General features: G+C 38.3%; 1 protein-coding gene across 1 annotated transcript in view; it reads right to left on the bottom strand.

Annotated features, from left to right (window-relative positions):
* Positions 1-318: 318 nt before the first annotated feature.
* The window catches only part of LOC120604437 (cleavage and polyadenylation specificity factor subunit 7-like), a 42535-nt gene continuing 21132 nt past the window's right edge, over positions 319-21721 (bottom strand). The window contains exon 3 of the mRNA XM_039865136.1: positions 319-1093. Within this exon, the coding sequence (XP_039721070.1) occupies positions 898-1093 (196 nt within the window). The 3' untranslated portion in view covers positions 319-897. The remainder of the gene's footprint in view (positions 1094-21721) is intronic.

The raw sequence follows: 21721 nt of genomic DNA, 5'->3' as shown, positions 1-21721 counted from the left end.
CAATTCTTTATTGGGATATAAAATAAAGATACAGAAAATTACACAAATGTACAACATGAATTTTCATAAAAGCGAACACCTTAGTAACTACTATCAAGGTCAAAAAATAAAACGCTGCCTCCCATTTCAGAAGCTCTTTCCATAAGACTCACCCCAATGATAAAAACTTTCTTCCCCAATTATTTTTATAGTAATTGCTGCTTTGCAAATAGCTTTACCACTCAATTGTGATAAAATGATCCTGGACATTATAATATAGTTTTTCCCATTAAAAAAAAAGATGTATTTTAAGTTTTAACCTAATCATCGCTTTCTTTTCCTTACATTCTATCTGATAGGTTCTCTCCCCTGGCAAATAGGACATATGGGATTGGGAGGGATGCCAAGAAATCTTTGGTCCTGTAGGGCAGAGGGTGTTCTTCAGGTTAAGGGTTTGGAGGAAGGGGAAAGGGTGGAGCTGCCTCTGTCCTTTAGTCCTGATGAAGGTGAGGAGATGCAAGTCCATTAAAAAACATTCGCTTCCAACCAGACTCCTTTCTCAGTGGTGTGGGTGGGTCCCATTCCGTATTCTGGTTTCTCTCCATGCTCTTTGCTCCTTTCTTGTTAACAATCATCATGCTGGTCCTCATTATGAAGCAGGTCCCAGTGCAGCCTGCTGTTCTGGCTAGGTGACCAGCTATGTGACCTCCCCTGGCACTCACACTGCAGGACTCAGCTTCAATGTAATGAAGATACCTTTCAAGAGAGGAGATAAGGACCCAGCAATGCTCATCACTGACAACCTTGTGAGACTGTTTGATAATGGTAACAGCTGTGAGCAGCGTCTAAATGGCCCTATAATCCTCTGCACTGGCTCCAGATGTCGCTTTGGAAATAACATTGCTGGAAATTGTTGTTTCACTTGATGATCTCTTCAAATTCAGCTTCTCTCACCATAGAGGTTGGAATGCCCAAATCTTGGCTGCCATGGTGGTTCAGAGAGTTCAAAGCCTTCATGTGAATATCTGGTGGAGGCTCCACTGTAGCATTTGGTGAGAAAATGATGGCTGGACTGAGGTGAAGGGCAGGTGTACTGGCCCAGGGGGAGGTACAGCTAAATGAGGAGGTAACAGAAAACACATGAGATGCTAGTAGTGGATGCCAGAAGGAGTAGGGACTCCAAAGTTTGAGGAGAGAAGTGGTGGGGAGGGAAATAGGGGCGGGGTCAGATCCATCAGGTGAAGGGCTGAAGGAGAGCGACTGAGGTAGATAAAAGGTTCTTGGAGGGTATGGCTCATCCACAAACAGAATCGCTAGAATCTCGGGCATGGTCCTGAGGAGCTATTCCCACTTGAGACTCAGACATATTCAATGTTTCTGAGCCTGTGCCTCAAATTGTGACAGATTCTCCTAGGTTGCTGGCCTTATGTCCATTTTTTCTCCTTTCAGAACTTTTCCTGGGAAGAGGTCCAACAATTTGTGGACAGAATCTTCAGAGGCTACCAACTCCCATACCCTTCAGACTGGCCACAGACTCCTACCAAGCAAATAACCTGGATCAGCTGCTGGTCTCCACAGTAACTTCCATTACTTGTTTGCACTGCCATTTGTGAAGACTCGCCTTTCCTAAATTATTATCATTCTTATTTATTCTGTATCTGACTTATTTTCAGTCTGTAAAACATTAAATGGTTCTGTTTCCACCTTCGCCGAGAAAAAAAAATCTTTCCTGATTTAGCTCCCAGATCTTGAATCTCCCAGAGAGCTGTCAAACCCTAAGTAACTACTTAGGGCAGACCCTAAGTAACACTTGTTAGGTTTCCTGGATCCCATTTCCTTCACATATCTTCCCTCTGAGGAGCACAATATTGCCCTGGCTCCAGCCTCCTCAAACTCAAAATTCTTCAGAGTCCTCCTTTCCTGACCTCTTTCGAGAGATCCTGAGCCCCTGGCAGGCATTGAGATTCAGACAGGTTGTTGAGATATTCCTTTGTCCTCAGTGTTGTGGTTTTTCAATTAGAAATTCCTCAAAATCAAAAATAAAGTCTTTGTAATTCAGTTCCTAGCATAAGGCCATGCACAAAGCAACACTTAATATAGGTTTTGTATGAAGATTGAACCAGATGTAAATTCAGGGAACACAGAAGAAAAATTTTAAATGTGATATCTTAATATCTAACAAGTGAACAATATTTTGCCTTGGGTTAATATTAGAAGGCTTAGTGAGCAGTTTCACATAACCAAATACTTCTAATACTTATAAGCCAAAAGTAATTTAAAAACACAGACAACAATAAGTTATATGAGTTAAAGAAAGGAGAGTCACAGGACCAGCCATATTCCTATATAATGTTGAGTATTCTCTGTATAAGATAGTAATACAGTAATAGCCTAAAATCCATTACCAGTGGTATTCCCTTGTGTCTATACAGCCCTAAGAAAAATTATGGCATGGGATAGGAGCTAAGTCCACTAAGCAAGATATTTAAGTAATATTAAACATGGCAGAATGATAAGGATAATCTAATTTAACTCCCTGATTTCACACTCTTGGACTCTGAGGTAAAGAGACTTCTATTGTGTAATAGCAAGTCTTCCGACTGCTGGGCCCATATTCTTCTAACGTGTTATATGGATGTGGGGAGTAAGTCTGTTGATTCTTCTCAAGCTGCACACTTATCAGGAAGCCAGGAAGGACTTCCAGGAATCCATATAAAGGAAAAAAAAATATCTCAAATGTTTTATGAGCAAGGATATATCTAAATGTTTTATGAGCAAGGATATTCATTATAGGCTGTTTATAATATCCAGAAAATTAGAAGTTATCTGAATTCCAAGAATAAGGGAATGGTTGAGTAAATAACAGAATAATGGAATGAAAGGATTATGCACGATGGAATATTGTACAGCTGTTAAAAGTATTCTATAAAAAATTTTAATACCATGAGGGAAAGCAGGATACCAAATTTATGTATATATTGTTATCTCACCTGTGTAGAGATACATGTATATATATATTTTCTCTGCATATATATGTATATGTATATGCAGAGAAAATACAGACAAAAGCATACTAAAACGGATAACTATGGTATCATAGAATCTTCGGGTGCTGGAATTAGGTGGTGGTTTTTATTTATTTTTAAATAATGTTCTATATTTTCATAATAATTTTCTAACAGAAAAAACTTTTAAGCAGAAAAATGATCTAAAATATATCAGTTAATCAAAAACTATAAATTTTAACATGAAAGATAGTTTTAAATAACTCTGCATCAATTTTTGAATAATAGAGGGTATATGTCAGGAGAAGCCAGACTTTCTTTTCATCATAATGTGCTTCTGTGGATATTTTTGACACAAATACTAAGGAAATAGCATCAGAGATTATCACCTGGTTTTATAGCTAATTTGTGACCCTGACAAGAAAACTATTAAACTTTCTGATATTTTTTTTACCTGGGTCCGACATTATTTGAAATTCATTCATACACCATGGGTTACCTTGATTTTGCTTTGTGAGATAGTATAAAAATCATGGTCATTGTGAGTTTGGGTCCTCCAAGAAGCAGATGCCAAGATGAGTTAGATGTGCAAGAGAGGGTAACAACTGTGAAGGGTAAAGGGGGAGAGAGTAGGAGTAGGCAGAAAGAGTCCTTGGTGGGAAACAAAGGTCTGACCACTCGGAAGCGGACAGGGAAGTAAGGTTCAGTAGTAAGAGTCTCATACTACAGTGCAGTTCCAAGAAAGTTTCAGCCAAGCCAATGGGGAGTTCGTGAGCCAAGCTACCCGTTGAAGGAGTTTCATGTTGCACAAGAATAGCAGCACATCATTTGTATTGCATCATGCTCAGTCATTGACTGGGAGCGATCCGTGGGAATTGTGACCTTGGTGCAAATGCAGTGGTGCATAAAGAGGGGCAGCTACTAGGACCATAGTTAATTATGCTCCTCCTATCTGAGCAGCACGAGTTCAGGGCCATCATAATCATTAAGGTGCACATTACAAAAAGATAGGTGAATGGTTCCCTAAGTCTTCGAAACACAGAATGTGTGACCTTGACATTTTCTTGAAGTTCATCACTATAGGAAGATGTGCCAAGAAGCAACATTTAAAGGAATTTGGAGTGAAGCACATTTGAATTTGTGGGCTGATAATGCCTATCACTTTCTAATTGCTTTACAAGTATAGAGATAGATTATGTGCATATTTAACCTCTTTAGATGAACTGTGGCTGGGGACTGGCAGCTCTTCTATTCTGCTGTACTTTGGTTTTGTTTTTGCTAATTGTCTACTTCAGGTAAAATAATAAAGATAATAATATATTGTAAATGAGACACCAATTCAGAAATTTGCAGTTTTTCCTTTGGAAGTATTGGCTCATCAGAGACTATAATTACTGGAAAGCAGAAATGTAAAGTTGTCATGCAAACTGAATTGTTTCTACTATTTCTCTGAGGCCTTTAATCAATCAGCCAAAGCAATCAGCAAAACCAGTTGTTTATTATTATACATTGCAAATTGCCTAATGACTAACTGGGTTTCTTCAGATTTCATTAACTAGATGTTGAACTGCTGTGATAACATAAACCAGCATGCCCAAATGGCTCTTAAGGTGGGAAGATTGCTGAAAATTTACTGTAACTAATATTAACGAATAAAACTCCTTTCAATTATTTTACATTTGAAATAAAAAAAAAACTATTAAATTGTGAAATGGTCAAAATAGCCAGGAAGTATGGATAATATAATAAGTGCTTATTAATTTTTAAAATCACCTTGTGACAACTGAAGGGTTACTAGTTTAAATATTTGTCTCTGGGATCTTCTTCATTGGTGTGCCTTTGAGTTTCTGGGGCAGAACAAACCTGTATGCCCTGCTCATGATGTGAATTCAATGACTGTTTTTTTTTTAGTTTTATTTTATTGCGGTTAAGAACATTTAATATAAGATCTACCCTCAATAAAATTTTAAGTGCACGATTCCGTATCACAATACGTTATCAGCTTGCTTAACTGAAACTGCATACTTGTTGATTAGTAATTCCCCATTTCTCCCTCTCCTCAGTCTCTGGCAATCTCCATTCTACTCTTTGATTCTATGAACTTACCTATTTTAGATACTTCATTAGATAAGTAGAGTCATGCAGTATTTGTCTGTGTTTGGCTTATGTCACTTAACACAATGTCACTTAAGTTTCCTCCATGTTGTGACATATTGCGGAATTTCCTTCTTTTTTAAGGCTGCAGAGCATTCCATTGTGTGTGTATGTGTGTACACATTTTCTTTATCCCTTCATCTGTCGATATACACTTAGGTTGTTTCCACATCTTGGCTATTGTGAATAGTGCTGCAATGAACATGGAAATGCTAATATCTCTTTGAGATCCTGATTTAAATTCTTCTGGGTATATTCCCATAAGTGGGATTGTTGGATTTTATTTTATTTTTAATTTTTTGAGTAATCTCTATACCGTTTTCCATAGTATGGAAAACACCATTCTGTGTACTCACCAATAGTGTGCAAGGGTTCAAACATTTCTCTACATCCTTGCCAACACTTACTGTCTTTTGTTATTTTGATAATAGCTATCCTGAGAGATGTGAGGTGATACCTCATTGTGGTTTTGATTTGCATTTCCCCAATTAATGACACTGAGTTTTTTTTTTCCCATTGGCTATTTATATGTCCTCTTTGAAGAAATGTCTATTCAAGTCCTTAGCCCAGTTTTTAATTGAAGTATTTGTGGTGGGGAAGTTGCTGTTGTGTTAAAGGAGTTCCTTATCAATTTCCAACATTAACTGCTTTTCAGATATACAGTTTGTAGATATTTTTTCCCATTCCCTGAATTGCCTTACACTCTGCTGATTGTTTGACGTAGTCTGAATTGCTTATTTTTGTTTTTGTTGCCTATGCTTTTGGTGTCATATCCATGAAATGATTGCATAGACCAATGTCATGAAGTTTTCTCTTTACGTTTTCTTCTAAGAGTTTCAGATATTACATTTAAATCCTTATTTTTTGAGTTGATTTTTCCATGGTATAAGATAAAGATCTAATTTCACTATTTTTGATGTAGGTATCCGGTTTTCCCAACACCATTTGTTGAAAAGACTATCCTTTCCCCATTGTGTATTCTTGGCAGTTTTCTTGAAGTTCGGTTGACCATTTATGTGTAAATTTATTTCTGGACTCTCTATTTTGTTTCATTGGTCTTTATGTCTAACTTTATGCCAGTACCACATTGTTTTGATTATGGTAGCTTTGTAATATATTTTGAAATCAGGAAATGTGATGGCTCTGGTTTTGTTCTTTCTCAAGATTGATTTGGCTATTCATGGCTTTTTGTGGTTCCATATGAGTTGTAGAATTGTTTTTCCTCTATCTGTAAAAAACACCAGTGGGATTTTGATAGGAATTGCATTGAATCTGTAGATTGCTTCAGATAGCATAGACATTTTGACAATATTAAGTCTTCCAATCCATGAACACGGATGTCTCTCCATTCGTCTTCTTTCATTAATGTTTCGTAGTTTCATCTCCTTAATTAAATTTATTGATATTTCATTCTTTTTGGTGTTACTGTATATGGGATTTTTTTCTTAATTTCCTTTTCAGATTGTGTGTTGTTAGTATGAGAAACAACTGAACTTTGTATTTTGATTTTGTATCCTGCAACTTCACTGCACCAGTTTATTAGTTCTAATAGTTTTCTTGTGGAGTCTTTAGGGTTTCCTATATTTAAATAAGATCATGTCACTGCAAATAGGGACAATTTTACTTCTTCCTTTCTCCCCCCCCGCCCCAATTGCTCTTATGAGAACTTTCAGTACTACGTTGAACAGAAGTGTCAAGAGTGGGCATCTTGCCTTGCTCCTGATCTTAGAGGAAAAGGTTTCAGTTTTTCACCATTGAGATGATATTATTTGTGAGCTTTTCACTTTTGGCTTTTATTTCAATGACTACTTCCTGATTTGATTTGTGTTACTTTAGAAAGTCAAAGAAAAAAACAAACTACTTTAGTCTGTGATTCATTCTAAAACTGTGGTTCCTGGACCAGCAGGATCAATATGCACCCTGGAACTTGTCAGAAATGCAAATCTTCCAGGCCCACCCCAGATCTACTGAATCTGAAACTTTGGAAGAGGGGACAGACATTTGTGTTCCAACGAGCCATCTGGGTGATTCCAATACATGCTGGGATGAAATCTGGCTAACACTATTTCTCATAGTGTATTCTTCGGAAAAGTATTCTATGGCATATTAACAAGTGTTTTGTGATAGAGGAGTTCCTTATTTAAATAAGTTTAGGAAATTCAGGGCTAAAAAGGTTAAGTAGAGCCTATGGACCATAGCCCTTCATAGATGTCCCCCGAAGGTCATTTATCCTGATCTGTCACTACAAGCAGGCACACGATTATGCCCCCAAATGCCACATCCCATGTCCTTTCTCCCAAGAGCCTAGTGTCCCACCTCTCTCAGCCTTTCAGAGAGAGAGAGAGAGAGAGAGAAAGAGAGAGAGAGAGAGAAAATCTATGCTCCTTCCCTCAGTCCAAAACTCACCTTTCTGTTTTGAACTCCAGAACTCCAGTCTGACTGACAGGTGGGAAACTCAGTGTGGTCTGATGCCTCACCCCTTCTATTGCAATGCAATCACAGTAATTAATGGGCAACATATTAACCAAAGTCTAGATTATTCAGTGCTAAATAACTACCCTTTGGGCACATATTCAGTGTAGTTCAAATATATATTTAGAAAAATGGCATTTTTCTTCAAGGACATAGTCTTGCTAAAGACACATCCAATTCCTATTTCTAAACTGAATGAAAATATCTCGGTCTGAGGCATAGATTTTGTTTTATTTCAGTGGTTCAGCAATTGCGCAAAATTAATGTGGAGTTATTTGCTTTACATCTATCTGCAATGTAAAAGGGCTTGTCCACGTAATAGATTCCAATTTATATTTTAATGTGACAAGGGCTTGTCCACGTAATAGATTCCAATTTATATTTTAATGTGCAGAAATTAGTTACAGACCCTCAGATAGCAGTTTTTCAGTTTCAGCAACTTAAAATTCAGACCCTAGCCCCAGCAACAGAAACTGCAGGTAGCTTAAACACACTAGTTTGTTCCTGATATAGGGGCTTACTTAAGTAAGACTTAAGTAAGAAAGTCCAAATTACTTTTTCACTTACGAAAAAAAATTAATATACTCCAATGTTTTTACATACTAGTTTGTTTCATTGTTGGTTCAGTATCATAGGCCAAAGAGCAGAAGGACAGTATGCAGAAAAACAAATTATTCCAGTTTCTAAAAATAAACAACACTGCATTTCTGGTCTGCCTTTGCTTAGGTCAAGATATATCCCCACATAATGAAGTACAAACATATAATGGCCTTGTAAGAAAGAAGGCTTCCCATGCCCGAACCCTGAAGAAAGCTGATAAAAATCTGAGTGAGACAGAATTTGGAGATTAATTCAAGCATGACTTCAGATTTAAAGCTTCTTAAAAGAAAATATCAAATTATGCCAAGCTGCTGGTGCCCAGCCATTGTAATGAGAACAATTCAATTCTGAAGGAGAAAGGGCATTAATTTAAGGGTTGTTGGCATGGCAAACAATAGATGACGTCTCATCCCTTTATATCCTATAATAAGTGCGTGTCACCCCAGCTTTTCCTTTACTTCCTCTGACTCAAATTCATGCATTGTTAAAAACTTATTAAAATGCATTGAATGAGAGCACTGCAGACAACAAAAATAGAGGCAGTTTTTGATGCCAAGCCAAATAATTTTGGCTTTTCTTTCCAATGTGCATGTAAACAAACTGTCAGATACCCATACATATGAATGGACAATTATTCAAAAAGGAAGATGATAACTGAGTTTTTCAGAACAGTTACAACAGAAGAGAATTAATTCACCGGCATGTTGTCTGTGAAAGGCTGTTCCTTCACTTAGTGTCATGTCACATTAGCAGATATTTCATTTCATGTTGTCCATCACTAAACAAAAAACTCTAGTGTAAATTACAGTAATTAAAACTCAGGTCTTTCTAAGCAAAAATATTAAGTCTTTCCCATGTACTGCTTGTTCTTTCTCCATGAAAAAAGGAAAGATTAAAATAATTGTCTTGAAAGTTTGGAAGTCAGATCACAGAAAATGATCATTGATAAAGCAGTTACATCTATTAAACAAGGGGTATGGAGTATCTAAAATGCATAAGGGAGTCAGAGGAACCTGCGTCTAGGGAGATGACAGCCGTAAAAACATAACTGGATTTGAAATGTGCTAAATAAACGTAGGTTAAAGGTTTTGTTTTGATTGGATGAGGGGTTACAGATTCTAATTAATCCTTGAAGGGAATCAGAAAATCAAAGTTTTAGTTATAGCAGCGACTGCCAGATGCCTCTCAATATCTGTCCTCCCCATCTTCTATAGTCATAGGATTTGTAGCTGGGTACATGGCCTCCCAGGATGTCTACAGATCTCAAGCTCCCTTTTAAGACAGGTGTGACTTAAGACAAACTTCTGATAAAAGCGAAGAGGGCAAAAGTGATATATGCATCTTCTAGGCTGTGTCCCTAAAGAGAAATGTGAATGAGGATGTAGGTACAGGTAAAGATAACACCTAATGAGAAGGATCAATAAGATAGAATCCTGGGTCCTGAGACTGTGGTGTTGTCAAAGCAGCCATTGACTGCTTATATAATCAGAAAAATAAACTATTTTGTTTAAGTCATATTGTTTACTTACCTGTCATAGAAGTTAAATGTATATTTTATTAATGTAAGGTGTGTTTGTTAAAAAAATGAATGATATAGAACATCTAATCTTCTACAACAAAAGTTGGTAAATTATGGCCACAGGCCAAATCTGGCCTGCTGCTTGTTTTCGTAAACAAAGTTTTATTGAAACACAGCCATGTTCATCCACTTATATATTGTCTCTGGCTGCTTCCACACTATAACATTAGAATTGAGGAGTTTTGACAGAGACTGCTGGCATGCTGTTTGTTTTTGTAAACAAAGTTTTATTGAAACACAGCCATGTTCATTCATTTATGTCTCATCTCTGGCTCCTTCCACACCATAACACCAGAATTGAGGAGCTGTGACAGAGACCATATGGCCTATAGAGTCTAAAATATTATCTGGCCCATGCAGAAAAAGTGTCCCTGCTGTAGAGAGAAAGAAAAAGAAAACCTGGTCATCCAGTACAAGTTAAGAATGAGGGAGACACAACAGCAAATAGGAAATCATGAAAAAGAGAATTGAAAATAAAAGGCCAGGAATATGACTAAATATATTGGTGGTTAAAATAAATGTGAGTGGGCTAAAGTCCTCCACTAAATATGTTAACATTCATCAGGAATGACAAGTCAAGCCTGGAGTTGTTAGGAAATTTGGAGGCATTTAGATAAGGAATAAGAAAATTTCAGGGGAGCAACAACAGGAGGGATTTGGTGTGGGTAGAATTTTCCCAGGAAAGGAAGGACTTTAATATCAAGAAATCCTGTGTGAAAATTCCAAGTATCTGTTAGTAAGCTGACTGAGAGAATCAGTAATCATGTCAGCTGAATAGGAAGAGGTGGAGAGAAAGGCAGTTTCATTTGTTCAGTGATCCACAGAGTCCTTGGTGAAATATTCTCAGGGCAAAGTGGCTCTAGGAGAGGTGGACGTGATGTAAAAGTCAGTTCTACCAAAAACACATGCCAAGTTCAGTTAAATGGGATCAAGTGCTTAGAAATCACCTGATTATTAGTATATCTATCGGCCCTACTGTTCCTTTACATTTTAATAAAAAAAAAAAATTGTTTGCATAAGTATCTCATGGAGCTCTTACCACTGGAGAAATACAAAGAAGGAGCCATGATTCCAGTGATGGGTAAAGAAGAAACTCTCATCCTCTGGGGTTACCCAAGGCAGAAATAGTGAGGAAGCCTTCATTCTCTGAGCTTTTCTGGGATTATTCTGTTTCTGTGCTGCCTGAAGGAGCATGCTAGCATTCTTGTCACTCACTCTAGTCTTGATCAGGGGGCACTTGACTAGACTTCTTTCTAATGCCAGCACCTGTTATGATGTCATCTCCCCAGCCTCAACTACTGGTACCAGAAAAGATTACACAAACTCTCTAATTATTTACAGAGTAAAATAAGTGGATGCTGACATGAGATGAGCAGCTGCCTGGGCAGGCATGATGAAGGAGATGAAGATGCAGAAATGATACCTTGACTCTCCTCTCATATCACCTTAGAACCACGTGTCTTCCAAAATTGTGATAGAGTAACGCTCTTTAAATCCAGTGTCAAGGTGAATTTTTACTGGATGTTAGAGGTTATACTTTGAAGAACTGGTCTTATTATTAGTTCATTCAATAAATATGTCCTCAATGTCACCTGTAAGGTATTGTGTTAGGTAATGAGGATGCCAGGATGGACAAAATGTGTCCCCTGACATTAATTAATTTACATCTAACAGACAAAAAATCAGATAAAACTCTCTCTTTTCTCCTCCCACCACTTTCTCTTAATGCACAAATATAGACAAATATGCATAGTGTGCTAACTGTTGGTCATAAAATGGTCATAAAATTTAGTTTAGACCCTAAAACAACATGGGTCCATGTGTGAGGCTAGAATCAGCTGTCTTTGAATGCAAGGGAACAGAAAATAAGTTTCATGCTGTTATAAGCTAAATCTCTTTTGCTGATATTTTAGCATTACCAAAATTTAAGGGTAAAGGGAAAATTTAGTCTGAGTTAAAAAAAATATTTTGTGTCCCTTAAAGTCAATATTGCTTGAGTAATATGAAAAATTACAACATTACATTACAGAAATGACCTGAGCTCAATATTCAATTGTTTTAGAGAATTTTTGTTTGTTTCTGGATTACTAATGCTCTTCTGAAACAAACAAACAAACAATCGCCCAAAACTCTACTTTCAAACTTCTAATAAAAGGAAAAAAGGTTAATTAAGAAGCTTTGGGACAAATTAGAAGTGTAATTTTGAGACAACAGTTTTTCTTTACCACTTTCAGAGTCATATTTATTAATTTTTGTGGCCTCGAAACTAATGGTCTTAGGAGAAATGTCTTTTTTTTTTTTTTTAAGGAGCCACCTCAAGTTTTCCTAGAAGTTAGCAGATTATAAAATATCAATTTGATTATAAAATGTCATTCCTCCCAGTATCATATGGAAGCAAATGAAAACACAAAGCAGTAGTTATTATAATAATCTGAGACATGACATGATCTTACAAAGGATTATTTTAGACTAGCAGTCTTTTGGTGTCCCCAAAGCATACTCTCAGGGTGCTGCTTTTACAGGCCCACCTTTAGGCCTGGCCCAGGAAGACTCTGCTTGTTTTGACTATGTCAGGAAGGGAGAATTTGGTGCAAGCCTCCTGGAAGCTGAGATAGTTGGCTTAAAAGAGCTATTCAAAATGAATGTGAAAAGCATATCAATTTATAATCTAGTCTAGCCTGGAAGGTTATACAGGAAGACCCTATGAGGGGAGGAGTTGGAAGAGAAACTTATCAACAAACTCCTCTGGTATAAATATTCAAACCTAGTTTTCATTGGTCTAAAAGCTATTTTTGTGTCTAAAATCAGGTCCTGTGGGAAAAAAATCAGGGCAACTAGTCCATGCCTGTGAACACTTGGGACTTTATAATCGTTCTTGTTCTAAGCAAAGGTTCTGTTTCTTTTATTCGCCACCCCCAACCTAATTCCTGGCTAGCTCCCACTTAACTTAGAAGAAAACCTTCATTTAAAAAACACCTTCATTGTGGATCTCCTTTACATGATATAAAATGGCCTCTTTTAGGATTTAGTTCTGCACAGCTGGACAAGCAAAGGGGCGATGCAGGTTGCCACAGAAACTGCTGTTGGTGCTAGGATTCTTTATACTTTGCTCCTAAAAATAAGATGTAAAATGTACTGAGGGTGTGATTAGCGCAGCACAGAAGGGAATTTCTAAAAGGAGAGCCAAGCCTCTCACCCCCACAGGAACGGGGGTGTTCTTCATAGCTGGAGGACAGGACAGAAATCCAGGAGCAGATGCTCACCACGGCTCCTCCCTCAAAAGGTGCAGGAAAAGACAAATGGGAAAGTGCATTTTGAAAAAAAAAAATCTTCAATCAAGCATAATTCATATAAATTTCAATGTTGGGATGTCCTGAAGTTACCCAGGAAAGAAAGAGAACAGTTCTCCCCAACCTACAAAAAAGCCATAGAAACTTGGCCAAGAGACTGGATCAGAACATTATAGTCCAGTCTCCTGCCCAGTACAGGATGCTGTCATACACCACCCTTGTCAGGTGGTCCCTTAGGGAGCCTGGGCCCATTCAGTGTCCTTTACTTCTTTAGCAGACATCTGACAACTGGACTTCTCTCTCTAAATATTGTTGGGGTCTGCCCTTCTATAACTTCCACTCTCTCACTTTTGTTTACCTTCTGGAGCAACCAAGAAAAGTCAATCGCCACGTTATTTTTTGTCTTAATAATGATAATTTTTCACTTACTACGAAAATGAAGCAAGTAGCCCAGTGTCCACAGTTCAGGGAGGCTGACCGACTTGACAAATCAGTTTCATAGATCTCTGACGTCAGTGTAAAATGAAACGCCACGAAAACTGTTCATTTCTAGTTACATACAGAATATCTGTATGTGTTTCTAAGCACATTCAACATCTGCTCTTGCCAGGCACTGTGTTTACATTATTTCATTTTATCCAGTTATATGAGGTAAGGACCTTTATTGTCCAATGGCAAGGGCATAGACTTTGGCGTCAGAGGGGGTTGAGCTTGAGCACCAGTTACTCCATTTGCTAAATCTGTGATCTTGGATAAGTTATGTAACCTCTTCTAACTTCCAGTTTCTCATCTCTAAAAACTGGGATGATAAAATGTCATGAGTCAGTAGAAGTAAAGAAAATTATATGCTTAATATGACAAATGTATAGTGGATGCTCAATAAACCTTAGTTCTCCTTCCCTTCCCATGCAATCCTACAGATCCTTCACTATTGTCATGTAGCAGAGCTGTCAATCAAGTCACCTTAGATCCATATGCAATCAAGCCTGGAGAAGCTACCTGCATCAGTATTAAAAGTCAATCTAAGCAAATGAACCATTAAATGACTAAATCCTTTGCAAGCAGAATAAAGTGAAATGACGTGAGCAGATAACAAAAAAGAATTAACTTCTCCCAAGGAGGTGATATGGAGATCTCATTGACTATTAAAATGGAAGGAAAAAAGTAAATATGTACATACCATTGACCTTCAAGGCAAAGGTTAAAATAGTCTTACTGTGCTAGGTCTAAAATTCCCTGTCGTGACTGCTACTTCTCGTCCTTCTATCTTCCTAGTCTTCGGTGCGCCTCGCCTGTTCCCTGGAGGGACTGACAGCCAGTCCCTGGGCTCAAAGCCCTTTGGTCCTTTTGCCCTCGCTTTCTTCCTACCCAGCCGGACCCTACAGACAGCCTTTTCAGTGAGACTTAGACTCTTTTTCTCATGATTACTTTCCTGGGCCCCAGCTCTAAGATAATGCCATTTATTTCCTATTTCCCTGATTGCTCATTTCAGCGTTAGTAAGAGCACAAGGGAAGACTGGAATAGAAAATGCTCTTCCTGACCTTCAAGGGATCCTAATAAATGTAAATTCTCAGGGATGATAATATTGATTAGGGTCTCATTATTTTTATATAAGTACGAGACTTGTTTAAATAACAAAGACATCTGTATTTTGAAACTCATGTATAGTTCTATGCCAGACAGTCCTGGGTTTAAATCTTAATTCTGACACTTTGAGTACAGACATGGGTCAATAGCTTAATCCATCTGGGCCTTGACTAATATAGACATTGATTTCTCTTACAACAATGCAATGATGGTAGATGGGTTGGTTGTTCTGTTCCACAGAATCATCCATGGACCCAGGCTAGCAGGATGGCTCTGCCATCCCCAACATTCAGCTTCACCATCACCGTTTGTCACCTGTGATCACTATTTCAAATAGCTGTGAGGAAAGGGAAGAAAGAATACATAAGTCTGAGATAAGGAATTTCCTTTTAACCAAGTAAAGCCAGGATTGGACACATTGCTTCTGCTCTCATTCCAATAATTAACACAAAGTCACATAGCTGCATCAAGTTAGGTCTAAAAGAGGCTGAAAAAAATCTTTACTTGATCAGCTAAGTATATGCCTAGAGGGGAGAGAATGCATGTGAGGAGACAATGAGGATGCTCCACCATAAAACCTTGTAAGATAAACAAACAAACAAACAAACAAACTGAGGCACAGAGACCTTAAGTAACTTGTCCAAGGAAACAAAGTTAACAAAGGCGAGGTCAGGATTTGAACTCCAGGCAGGATGGTTCCAAACGGTTTGCTCTTTTCTACAACATTCTTGTCCTCTCAGAAGCTACTGTATATTGTGGTCATTTACTTTTTCTCTCCACTGTTCTATAAAAGCTCCTTGAGGAGGAGATCCCATTCATTTTTAAATTTCTTACATTGTAGCTTTGCATATGAAGGGTGTGTCAGTTCTCTGGCTAGTTTAAGCAGAAAAGAAATGTAGCAAATGATTTTGGTTGCAAAGACTCTTCCAGAGGACCAGAGAATCAGCTTTCAAAGTTATATAGGCCCAAGCAACATGTACCACAGGATAGTCCTGTGGAGTCACCAGATGGAGGCCATACCACAGCTCACTACTGCCCCTGAAAACAAACTGTAACTGGTAGCAGAACCTTGGCCCCAGCTATCTCTGGAAGCTTAGGTTTTTGCAGTCACTTTCCCCAGAATGAATTTGCCTAGTGCTAGCTTAGTTAAGTTACCAGTTTCTGAACTGAGACGCCGCATGAGGGTGTCTGATAGTGTGGCCTCTATCACATGCTGGTGCCTAGTTGCATGGACAGTGGGAGAGTTTTGGGTAGGACAGGACTCAAAAGATAGGGAATTTCCCAACATAGGAAGGGTGTTCCAAGGAGTAGGGCAGCCGAAAATGTATTAACTGTCTACCCTGTGCAGGCTTGAATAAACGGTCTTTTTCCTCCTAACTTTCCCAAATCCTTCCTTGCCTTAGAAGTGCAGCGCCTAAAATATTTCCTATAGCTGCTTAAGAAGTTTTTAGAGTTCAGAGAAACCTCAGAACTTTCCAATTCTAGAGTTTTTAGGCACTGATTTAGTAGGACAAAGACAAAGGTAACCTAGCCCATTTAGCTGCTACGGAAGTAATTAGCAACTTAAATGATTGCTGGAGTCTTTAAATGGACATCAGTCTCTTCTATGTACATTTCACCTCACTCACTTGTTTTTCTTCTTTTATTTTAGGACTCTAGTGATAGCTATCTCAGAGTAAAGTTCCACTTTTCTTGTTGATATTTTATTAATTTAAAATTAATCTAAAAAAGAAAATATAAGTGAAAGAACACTGAATCAGCATAATATATATATATATAAAAGTTCTTTGAAAACATTGATAGAAATAGCAATTGTTGTTATAGAATAGTACATTATCAAAGTATAATAAAATAAGACTTATTAACCAAATGCATCCTAATAATCTATTATACTGATCAGAAATTTGGAGATAGAGCAAACTTTTAGAAATGTGACGGCCTTACTCTGGGTTCCCTAATAGCAAACAATGTCTCAAGTGCAGGTAGTTGGATTCGGGAAGTGAAAAGAGCACCAAAAAGAAAGTGAAGAAATGAGACAAAGAAGGGAAGACAGCCAATCAATGGTGTATTATCAAGTCAGCTACCAATGTGGGAGGCTGAACTTGATCCCACTGGAGGAATTGGGGAGCCAGCTTGGACCGCACTCACACCTTGGAGCTATCCCACATAAAGAGTGAGGGAGTGCCTGGGGGCTGCTCTCAGGGAGTGTCCATTTTCCTGCCTGCTGCCCATCACAAAGTGATGATAGTAAAATTTCATCTCACTGGTTCTGGCAACCAGAGTTCTTGTCCTCAGGTAAAGAAATGGAGGTGCTGGCAGTTGGAAATCATGCTAGAGTAACCTGGTGAGGGCGGGGACTGTCAGCAGGATACCAAGTGTCTGCTACCATGATTTTGTAATTGATCCAAACCTTTTAAAACTCAATTTACACAAGGTATTGACCTAGTAGTTAATCTCTTTATGTGTTAGGAGAAATATGTGGGTCAGGTGTTTTCTAAAGTTTCTGTGATGTTCTTCCATTTCCTCATTTGCTTGAAGTCTGTGGCCAGAGTTATGTTTGCTTATTGTTACTATTACAATATAAATGGAATGTTTAGTGCTTCTGTTATGCAGGAAAACTTAAGTTCTAGGATACTATTTGTGGTATGTGGTACCAAAATATCTGGTTTCTTGGTAGGATGTTTTTTTTTTTTTTTTAGGGAAATTGAACTCTTTTAGGATGTTATTTTGATTCTATTCCACTGCATTTTACTGCAATAATTTTCCTAAGCTATGAATAAGACAAGATGTTTGTTACATATTCAGAGAAGCTCATTTTGGAGAAAGTGGATGCGGGGGGATGTTACAGAAGCATTTTTCATAATAAGAAATCAGTCTGGGCCCCTGGCTTGACTATGAAGTACAGATGTAAATGCTTGTTCAGTTACTTCCCTTTTGGGCCTGGGACATTACGTTTCCTAGATTCTTCATCCGATATGCATGTGATCATAACTTTTGAGATTGGAGATATCTGTGGAGCTGGAGCTGGAATGGCCATATAGCTCCCTTCTGATGGGCTTTGACTCCATCTGCTTCTGCTGAGTTGGTGAGAAGGCCTGTGTCCTCGCCTTTGTGGCTCCAACTTCCTTCTCTTATTAGATTTTCTCTCCTCCTCTGTCTTCTTCCTTATTCTCTTTTCCCTTCCATTATATTTCATCCTTCTGTCTTCTTGATTCTTCCCTCCTTATCTCCCTCTATTTCTCCTAGAGTTGGGACACTTGCCTAGTCTATTTCTTTCATTTTTACCAGTTAATTTCAGTTCTAGTAACAGTGAAAAAACTCCCAGCTTGGTGCCAGCTTTTTGTATGAGTTACACTCTCTTTTTTGGTAAAGTGGTTGGGATTGTTCTGTGGCCTTAGAAAAACAAGTAGATGAGAACTTATTTGGCTTCTCTTCCTATCTAGGGTTGCTATAGTTAGCAGATAAAAAATATCAAACACATGGTTAAATTTTAATTTCAGATAAACAAAATAATTTTTAGTATAAGTATGTCCCATGTAATATCTGAGATACACTTGTGCTAAAAGTATCTGTTGCTTATCTGAAATTCAAATTTAACTGAACAACCTATATTTTATTTGGCAACTCTAGTCTCACCCACTTCAAAATCTGCTTTTGCTTTTATTATGGCCTACCAGCAATAACTGTAGTTCGATTTCCATTTTAGCTCTTAAAGCCAAGGAGATATTGGCATAATCTCATCATTTATGATGAAAGTGCAATTATTATAGCATGAAATACTTCATTTGAGAAAGTTTTCCTTTGCCTTTTTCTTTTGATATTGAAGTATTTCCAGGGTTATGTGAAATAATAAAATGAAGAGTACAGTTACTATGCTGTTAAATTGTGGAATGGAAATTAAAAAGCTATTTCCAAAGACAATTCTCATCCATCACATATGGCCTTTGTGATTACTTTGTGTATGCTTGGTAAACCTGAATATTTTGATATGTACTCAGGAGTTCTGTATAGTGTCTGTTACAATAATGATAATTCCATATCTTTCCATTTTTTTTGTCTTTGCATCTTTATTATTTATTGTGCTTAATTTTAGAATTGTGATAGTTGATGATATTGGGATTCACAAATTCTGCCCTGTCAATCATCTTTTCCTCTTGCTCTGCCCCCAATGGATGATTCAATACACTAGTAAAAAAAAAATAAAATAAAATAAAAAACAAGATAATGTTATTTCATTATCTGGGCCAATGGCCCTATTGTCAAGCCCTGGTAAAGATGGTTTGGACCATGTGGTTCAGACTCAGGGGCTATATGAGGCTCCTACCTCCCTTTGAGTGGTGTCAAAGTCTGAATGGGTGAGGAAGATCTCCATGCAGGAGGGCAGGCCTGGCATGAGGGAAGGCCTGGCATGAGGGATGAGAGTATTGGCAGAATGGGGAGGGCATCCATTTGGAAGGAAGATCTGGGGTCAGGCATTGGAGCTCAGGTGGGTGAGAAAGGTGTCCATATATGGTAGGAGGCAAAAATGGCAATATGAAGTAGGTCATACATAGGAAAATTATAAATGTCCTATAAGTAAATTTATTAAGGATAATGGAAACCAGGTTTCTCACGATTGGAGAAAAGTTACAAATGTGGAAAAGGAAAAACTAGAGTGAGTGCCGGCACATTGGGCTGAAAATGAAAGTATTAGTGTAAATTTATTGGTGTATGTGTGTATGTGTGTACCCTTGCTCAGCCCAGTGACAGGGTATGAGAATAGAAATGTTCTCTGGAAGAGACACATGAATGGGCTTATTAGAGTGGAAACAAAGTGTGAAATCTTCATATTGCACATTAATGCCCACCAGAGAGCCACTGTAGAAGAAGCACTAAATATATCAAGTAGACAGGATCACTTGGCCAGTTAGATGTCAGCCAGCCTCTGTCCTTGGCCACTCCAGTGCTTCCCCTACAGACTCATAAACCGAGTAGCCATAGAGGCAGAGATGGAGACTATGTCTGGGCATAACAGAAGATTGAGCCATTCCTGGTGGAGAATGTCTTACCTTCCAGGAACAGAACCCAAACTGACTCTCTGATATGGTATCATCCCTTGAGGAGACAAACCAGTTACCTGATGGCAGAGTAATTCCACCAAGTACCTTCTACCCTGCAAAATTCTATGATTCATACTGATCAAAGTTGACACATAATTCAGGTATGGGTTTGCCTTTTCTACCCATAGTGCCTAATGAGCATCATAGATTGTCCAATATCCTGACATAGAATCCTGAAAAACAGTACCCTCAACTAAGTGAACCATTTATGGCAAAGAAAGTGTGGCAAAGGATACACAAAAATGAGATCTACTGCTCCTATCACATATTCATCATACAGAAGCTACCTGCTTGATAGAGCTATGGAAGAGACATTTGAAGGCACAGTTGACATTCCAGGGTAGACGTAGACACCCTGTGAGGAGGGGGTACTATCTTTAAAGATGTAAACCAAAAGCCATTTTATGGTACTGTCCCAAACAGGCAGACCACATGGGCTAGGGAACCAAGAGACAGAAAGAGCAGCACTGCTATCCATTAATGCTCATGACCTACTTGGAGACTTTGTGCTTCCCATTCTCACAACTTTTAACCCTGTGGGTCTAGAAGTTCCTTGTTCACATAACAGGGGGGCCTGTTTCTAATAGGGGGTACATCAGAATACCCACTAAACTTATTGCTATGGCTGCCATCTGGTTGCTTAAGGCTCCTTGTGCCAGTAGGCTGGCAGGCACACAAAGGATTTCCCACACTGCCAGATATAGTTGATGCTGATCATTATGAGGAGGTAAACTTGACACAAAATGCCGGTGGGAGGAAAACATTTGGCCCTCGGGAAATCTACTGAGGCATTCTGTGATTCTCTCATAACCAATTTTAACTGTAAATGGGCAAGTATAGCAACCACAGACTGATAAGTTACAGTAAGGTGAAGCCCAGACCCTTCAGTGTTGTAGGTCTAGATCACCGTACCAAGTAAGCCACTTAGGCTAGTAGAAGTCCTAGCCAAGGATGAGGGGAAAGAATAGGTGGTAAAGGAAGATGGTAATGAGCATTAGGTATAGCCTTGGGACCAACTGCCACAGCAAAAATCTACTTTCTTCCTCTAACTTTCCTCTTGTAAGCTTGCCCAGAAATTGTGATCAACTAGAATTCTGGACTAATTCTATCTAGATGTTGTTAACTTAATGTGAGAAGTCAGTGGATCTGAGCACTGCATGGATGGACCACAGTAGGTGCTGCTAGTTCTCCACCCAGATAATCTATAGCAGACCTGTGCACATATCTTCTACCCTCTTCAAATCCTGTGGCTAGGATGCTTGGAAGGCTATGTATACTCCCTTCCTGGGGACAGACGATGATAGGCTATTAGTTAGGACAATTCTGCATTGTGATTCTTATACCATAGCACCCTGCAACCTGCCCCACCCCCAATATATCAGGCCAAGGCTAGACTACCTGAGACCACATCCTTGCTCAGCTCTTTGCTCTTTTCTATCCTGCCTCCCTCATCTTTACAGGTTTTTTTTTTTCCCCTTGAGGAGCGCTCCCTCGATAAAACACATGCCCCAAATCCCAATTGCAGGCTCTGCTTCTAGGACCCTAACCTAGCCTGTGGCATTTCTGACTCTAGGAGGCAGACTAATTCAACCATGAGTGGATTTCAGAAGAGAAAAGAATTCCAAGGTATGTTTAGGAGAAATTAAAAAAAACAAGACAAAACCCTCCCCAAATATAAATTTAAGATACAAAAGTATTGGTTAAGCCTAAACACTGGATAAAAAAGAACCAGGTACAGCTGAGAGCAAAAGCCAAATATTAACCAGCAATGACAGTACTGTTATTTAAAATATTATTAAAAACAGCGATATATTGAAGAAATTTAATATCTGAACAGCCATGAATAAGTCTTCCATTATTTTCTGAACTGGTCATACTCTTAATAAAGTAGTTTATCCTATTCGATAACAGAGAGTATAGAGAAACTTGAGACCATGTAAGATACAGCAACAAAA

This window comes from Pteropus medius, unplaced genomic scaffold (assembly GCF_902729225.1).
Source record: "Pteropus medius unplaced genomic scaffold, Ma_sr-lr_union100, whole genome shotgun sequence".
NCBI classification, from domain to species: Eukaryota; Metazoa; Chordata; class Mammalia; order Chiroptera; family Pteropodidae; genus Pteropus; species Pteropus medius.
This window is presented reverse-complemented; position numbering and strand designations above follow the sequence as displayed.